The 7,092-nt window shown below is 38.0% G+C and overlaps 1 protein-coding gene across 1 annotated transcript in view; it reads left to right on the forward strand.

Moving 5' to 3' along the window:
- Positions 1–986: 986 nt before the first annotated feature.
- LOC107096151 (fatty acid desaturase 2-like) overlaps positions 987–7,092 on the forward strand; it is an 11,940-nt gene continuing 5,834 nt past the window's right edge. Inside the window, exons 1-9 of the mRNA XM_015392668.1 lie at positions 987–1,259; positions 4,445–4,555; positions 4,662–4,859; positions 5,373–5,474; positions 5,547–5,672; positions 5,755–5,815; positions 5,893–5,969; positions 6,087–6,184; positions 6,310–6,406. Of these exons, the coding sequence (XP_015248154.1) occupies positions 1,050–1,259; positions 4,445–4,555; positions 4,662–4,859; positions 5,373–5,474; positions 5,547–5,672; positions 5,755–5,815; positions 5,893–5,969; positions 6,087–6,184; positions 6,310–6,406 (1,080 nt within the window). The 5' untranslated portion in view covers positions 987–1,049. The remainder of the gene's footprint in view (positions 1,260–4,444; positions 4,556–4,661; positions 4,860–5,372; positions 5,475–5,546; positions 5,673–5,754; positions 5,816–5,892; positions 5,970–6,086; positions 6,185–6,309; positions 6,407–7,092) is intronic.

The raw sequence follows: 7,092 nt of genomic DNA on the forward strand, positions 1-7,092 counted from the left end.
TATATATATATATATATATATGTATAATGCACTAAAAGGTATCTCTCTAATATCTATAAATATAAATATCACTCTATTTTGGTCTTTTTTGTTTTCAACAACAGGAAAGTATTCAATAAATAGATGTTTGAGCTCATTTATGGAAAAAACAAAAACCTAATAAAAAGCATTTGGGTGGAGTAACTGTAGCTCGATAAGACCCCACCCTTAAAGCGCCCCCACCAGCTTTCATTAGAGTTACACTGTTGCACTATTGGCTTGAAATTTGGAATTTCAAAGTATTTCACCGAGTGTCAATAAAGGGTTAATTGAAAGTTAAATGCAGGAAAAAACAAAACAACAAAACCAATTTATTAATGTCTCCATTTAGCTCTTATCTGTCGGTTTTCTTGACTCTCTGGAGAAACTTCTGTCTCTAACATCCAGACATCAGGATCAGTTTAGCTTTCTGAGAATCCGCATCTTCAGAGCTGGTGCGTGAGTGAGAGCCACGCAGCAGCTGAACTTTCTCCCCGATCACGCAGCGTAGCCGCTATTATCCAGAGGAGCAGCTCTCTGATGCATCCAGCAGCGCCGCTTGCGCGGTGCGCGCGGTGCGCGCGGCGCGGCGCGGCGCTGTGCGCCCATTGGCCAGAAAGACTCGAATGATTCGCTCGAAGTTCGTGCAGCAGGGGGGGCTGGATGAGACGATGAGCGCAGCCTATGAGGAGAGAAAGCTGCAGGATGAGTTTTATGATGCTGCTGGTAGAAATGGATCAGTGCTGATCTGGAGCTAACCATTTCCACAGCAAAACCCAGAGGGATTGCTGCATCCACATCTGAAATTTAGACTCTGTAAGTTTCTGCTGTCTCTATGTTGCATGATCAGTTCAACTATAAAGAAAAGGATCATACTAGAATCATTCTACAGTTTGATTAGTGTTGAAAGTTTGTTAATGGCTTCAGTTAAGATTGAACTCTGTTGTTTGATGCTTTCCCAGGACCAGCATCCCGTCCAGGTGTGAAACTGTGAGGCTGGTTCTCTGAAAGCTTCAGGTGAATCCAGGAGGATGGGAGGAGGAGGACAGCAGACTGAGCCTGCAGAGCCAGGCAGCGGGAAAGCTGCAGGTGTTTACACCTGGGAGGAGGTGCAGAAGCACCGCAGCAGGAACGACCAGTGGCTGGTGGTTAACAGGAAGGTTTATAACATCAGCCAGTGGGCCAGAAGGCATCCAGGAGGCTCTCGGGTCATCGGCCACTATGCAGGAGAGGATGCTACGGTAATAGAGCTGTTTGATGATAATCATCCTTACTATGAAAAAATCATGGAAAAAGGATTTTTCTAAAGTTCCTGACACTTTTAGATTTATGGAGATGAGATGAAGGCGTCATCATCTCTCTGACACTATTTTTACAGTGTAGATCCTGACTTTCTCACTCATTTTGCTTCAGAATAAAGTCACCAAGCAAGGCTTGAAATCTGCCAACTTTTAGCCGTTGAACAGATTTCCTTGAAAGTGACTCTGAGATGTTGTGTTTTCACTGAAAAGTGTTCAGTCAGCTGAGCAGCTGCAGACCTTAAGGCTGCGACCATAAACCCAAACCAGAAAGCCTCCAGGATTTTCTTGAACTATTGTTAATCCTGCTGATCGGCTTTGTGTCGTTTTCATAGAATCTGATCCTACTTTTTATGACTCAGTGTCTCAGTTTCAGATTTATCTTTCCAAAGAAAATTTTTGGTTGTTTTTTGTATTTGTTTTGTTTTTTTCACCTAAAAATACTTTTTTCTTTTTAGATAAAACAAACAAACAAACAAAAAAACCTTCTAAACAAGCTTTTCTCACTAACTTCTTCTCTAATAGTTGTTTTTCAGGAGCTCTCAACATTTTGTTCTTTATTTTCCTGCAAATCATTTTTCAGTTTTAAAAGAAGCTTCTTTATTTAATTATTTTTGTGCTTTTGCAAAGTGATCTTTGACTGTTAGCGATGTGTCGGATGTTTTCCTATTAATGCTCGCCGTTCCCACGTATGTTGTTGCAAATAACTGAGTTTTAATGAACAAACTGTTGGAAAAAAAGAAAGAAATCCTTCATGCTTCCCTTTTAGAGCATCGGTGTCTCAGTCTTCCCGCAGCGTCTGCAGCTCGCCTTTGTTTTCTATAAATAAATAATGAGATGGTGTAATATGTCATTTCTTTTTATCTGAGGTCAGGTTGACCTCATTTAAACTTTTTAGCAGCTCTGTAACCAAAACCTGCTCTGGCTTCATGTTACACCAGTAAAGTAGACCAGAATTTAAACATTTACAGCATTTTTACCAAACAAAGGGCATTTATTTAAATTATTTACCCCTTTAATTTATGAAAATTAGTTTTATTTGTACATGAGTTAAAGCTGAAGATAAAAAGCTTTTTAAAGCAATCAGTGCAGCTTATATAACTGTAGATTCGCTTTGTGTAAATTGTTCATGATTAAAGCACCAAAAATATGTTCTAACTTTAAACAAAGCGACATTAAAAGGTTTATTGAAGTAAATTCATAATCAATAGTGAATTAATGACAATTTATCTTGTTGTTGCACATCTCTGGTACAGACAGTTATGTCAAAAAGGGAAACTCCAATATTATATAGATTTATTATACACAGCGTGAAATAAAACTAGGTATTTATCTCTATGTTTAAAGGATGATGACTTAGAGCTAAAAAAAAAATCCAAAAATATCTTTATCAGATTATCGGAATATTACATAATACCAATAAAGATATTTTTTGTGCATAAATGTCTTATTATTACCATGCAATGGTCTACAAAATGATTACAATAAAGGAACTTTTCTCTGAATGCTGAATGAAAACATTCATGAAAAGTTGAGTGGAAGGAAAAAGTGTGGTTTCAAAAGGTGCATGAGGAAACAGCACAAATAAAAGATCCTAAAGTTTTAGATTCTGCAGGCGTGTAAAATAGTTTGAGTCAATGATTTCGGATCCGCCGTATCGTGGAGAGCGGCTGCTGCTACTGAACCACAGATATCAGGCCTGTTTCAGCTGCAGACTGTTGCTCAATGGTCCAAAGTCGTCTCCTCACATAAAAGTAAAATTTCCACTTCATGTTGGAAGGACTAGAGGATGAGGAAAGATGCAGAAACTAGATGTTGACATTTTGAAAAGTTTTAATGGGAAAGATTTAAGGATTAAAAGTCATTTTTTTCTGTCAGATCATTAAATTCCTCCTTTGATGAGAAGCTTTGCTGGTTTAAAGATTGCAGGATGAGACGTCTGATTGGACAGAAAACCCTCCTGACTTTATCCAGAGGAAAAGCATGAAGATCCAACAGAATAAAGGAGTTCAGGTCTGATTCCCTTCATGCGTCAGTAACTCACCTGAACTCCTGCAGCGGTTCCACATCTCCTCCACAGTTTGGAGGTTATCATAGTTCACTGCATAGATGTGAACTAAGTTTGACCTTTGTCCGCTGTTTTCACGTGAACGCTGGCGTGAACTGTAATAAACCCACCATCACCCCACGCCGCCATGGCAGATAACTCCAATCGCTTCGCCTCATTTTTCATTCTCTTTATTGCGGCTCCAGGTAATAAGATTTCACTCTTCATGTTCAGAAATGATGGAGATCAGAGATATCTCCACAATAAACGAGTCACTAAATAAATATGTCTGTTAAATAAATCAACTACTTTCAGATAAAGTTTGTTTTCTTTGGAATAAAAAGTCACAGTTTGTTCTCTAGTTTTCTTTATTAAAGCAAACCTAAAAACATATTTCTCTAGTTGCATTATTGATAAAGCAGCTGATCTCGATTCTTTCTGTATTATTCCAACCAAATGTCTTTATTAAATATATTTTAGATTAATTTATTTCCTCCACTCCTGTCTTCCTGTTCAGGTCATTCATACCTAGCACCTTTTTTCTTTTATTTTATTTTTATAACTTGCTGTCCTGCGATCAAACTGCTATTATGACCAACAATTAACTTTGGATTAATGTTGGATTGTTTATTAATTAACTGTTTTTTTTTTTCAGATTATCTCCTTAAAAATCCATCCTTTAAAATTCTAATCTACAAGAAAATATGACTCAGTTAAAAGATTAATTAATTCTCATCCTTTCATATTCTACCCTATAAGAACAGAAAAAGTTTAGTTATTTTATGGCTTATTCTATACGGAAAATCCTCAGTGATCATATAAATATGAACAAATATTTTTATTTTCTTTGTTGTCAGCTATTTTTATCTCTGAAGGATAATTGTGTGAAATTTGTTCAATTCTGAACAAAAATACTTAATTAATCCTAAAAGAAATGAAATGTTTCAGTCACTCATAGCTGATTTTTAAGCAGGTGTTGGAAGCTGCGGAGGGGAAGGATCTTCTGTAACTCTTATTTATTCTTTTCTTGATTTTTTCTTGATCTTTTCTTGATTTCCTGATGATGTCACCTGCTTCCCAGGAGGCCTTCACTGCTTTCCATCCAGATCTGAAGTTTGTGCAGAAGTTTCTGAAGCCTCTGTTGGTGGGAGAGCTCGCAGCGTCAGAGCCCAGTCAGGATGGGAAAAAAAATGTGCGTCTCTACATCTGATCCTAAAAGGAGGTTTTTAAAAAGCTTTATGGCGACATGTTTATATTTTAATACATTTCCAAACCAGTCTATCGGTTTCTGCTTCCAGGCATCAATCATTAAGGATTTTGAATCTTTACGGTCAAAGGTGGAGGAAGAAGGTCTTTTTCACACTAAGCCGTTATTCTTCTGCCTCCATCTGGGTCACATCCTGCTGCTGGAGGCGCTGGCCTGGACCATGGTCTCCTACTGGGGGACGAGCTGGACCATAACATCCCTCTGTGCTGTGATGCTGGCAACATCTCAGGTAATTAAAAAGGAGGATCGTTGGTGTTCAGGTGTAGAGAAACATGATAATGGAGCGCTGTAAGAAGGAGCGCTACTGCAGGTCATTCATTCCTGCTGCCAGACTCTATAATAATACACTATAACAGCAATAACTCCTGTAAAAACCACTGTGCAGCTACATTATAGTTCTTTATTTATTGACTGTGCAATACCCTGTGCAATATGCTGAATATGCAATATTTCTCCCCCTGTATATAAGCCATCTGGATTGGACATTTTTATTTCTTATTTTCATTTTGTTTTTCTTTGTGTGCGATACATGCACACTGCACCTTAATCCTATTTATCTAAATAGACTGTATATATATTGCTTATTCTTAATGCACCTTTTTCCTCCCTGTTTGCACCTTCTGTGACTTCTATGCCAATTTGTGACGAGTGAATTTCTCCGCTGTGAGATCAATAAAGCTAATCTAATCTAATCTAATCTAATCTAATCTAATCTAATCTCATCTAATCTCATTGCATGCAGGCGCAGGCTGGATGGCTGCAGCATGACTTTGGGCACCTTTCGGTCTTTAAGAAGTCCAAATGGAATCACCTGGTCCATAAGTTTGTCATTGGACATTTGAAGGTAGCCTTCCTGGATTTAACTCTTTACTTTGAAAAACTCTACAAAGATACTGAAAGTTGAAGGTTTTAACAGGGAGCTTCAGCCAACTGGTGGAACCATCGACATTTCCAGCATCACGCCAAACCCAACATCTTCAAGAAAGATCCTGATGTCAACATGTTGGATGTCTTCGTGCTTGGAAAAACTCAACCGGTGGAGGCAAGTAGTGGAAAGAAAATATGTTTGTAACTCAGGCTTTTATAAAGACGCTGACACACCTTTGTCCTTCGCTCTGCTGCAGTACGGCGTGAAAAAGATCAAACACATGCCCTACAATCACCAACACAAATACTTCTTTCTCGGTATGATTGTCAGTAAAAATAAAACTTTATTAAAAACTGATAACAGCTTCTAGAAATAATGAATATTTATTTTGCAGTGGGACCTCCGCTGCTCATCCCGGTTTATTTCCACATGCAGATAATGAACACCATGATAACTCGCCGTGATTGGGTGGTAAGCTGCCGCACGCCATGCGCCGCACGTTGGGTTTAGACTTTATATCCTCATTTAAAGCTTAAAGCCACGTTAAAAACATTACAGGTGAATGAAAAGTTTTCTTTCCTTTCCAAGGATCTGGCTTGGTCCTTGTCCTACTACTTTCGGTACTTCTACTGTTACACCCCCCTGTATGGCTTCCTCGGCTCATTGGCTCTCATGACGTTTGTCAGGTCAGTATTTTGAAGAGACTAAAATAAGTTTAAATGTTTTTTTTTCAGCTAATAAGTTAAAACTCTCATAGCTTAATTTTATTTTTTAGCCGCATGACCTCACACCATGTTTGTCTCTCTTGCAGGTTTTTAGAGAGTCACTGGTTTGTGTGGGTAACTCAGATGAACCACTTACCGATGGAGATTGAATATGAGAAGAATCAAGACTGGCTAACTATGCAGGTATCTGCTTTATTAAAAAACTAAACATTATTCATTCTGCTGATGTTGCTTATCTACACTATTGTTCTGCATGTAATATCCTGAGCTGCTTTAAAGGATAGATTTTAGTAATGGGACTCAGAGGGCAACTGTAACAAAGAAATAAAAACGCTCATTTATTTATTATCTTCATTTATAAAGAATTTGTTTAAATCTCAAAGAAAACAAAAATACGTCTGAATCGTCTCTAGGGAAATACAACATTGCAGTATTTAACATTATGTAAAAATAACAGATTTAACTATAATATAATTAATTTCCTACATTTTTGTCCTTTTTGGACTTAAGATTAAAACACATTATAAGAGGAACATGTTTGAGGGGTCAATAGGAATGCTCATTGGACGGATTGATTGCTAATAAACTGGATATGATGGGCATCACTAGTGCTGTCACTCAGGGGCGGATGTAGGACATGTGGGGCCCTAGGCAAAGACAGGCAGGACCCCTCTGAATGGAGAACACATCAAACAGCCCCATTCTCCAGATAGATAAATGTTAATAGAATAGACATCCATTATCTGTTCTAGGTTGTGTCCCTCTCTTCTTGTCCCTTTTCTTCTTGTTTTCCTCTCTATGTTTTGTACTCAGCTGACTTTTCATGCTGTCTCTAAAGGAATGAAAGATTTTTTCCAAGTACTAAGCTC

The sequence above is a fragment of the Cyprinodon variegatus genome, unplaced genomic scaffold (assembly GCF_000732505.1).
Source record: "Cyprinodon variegatus isolate N-32 unplaced genomic scaffold, C_variegatus-1.0 Scaffold602, whole genome shotgun sequence".
NCBI lineage: Eukaryota > Metazoa > Chordata > Actinopteri > Cyprinodontiformes > Cyprinodontidae > Cyprinodon > Cyprinodon variegatus.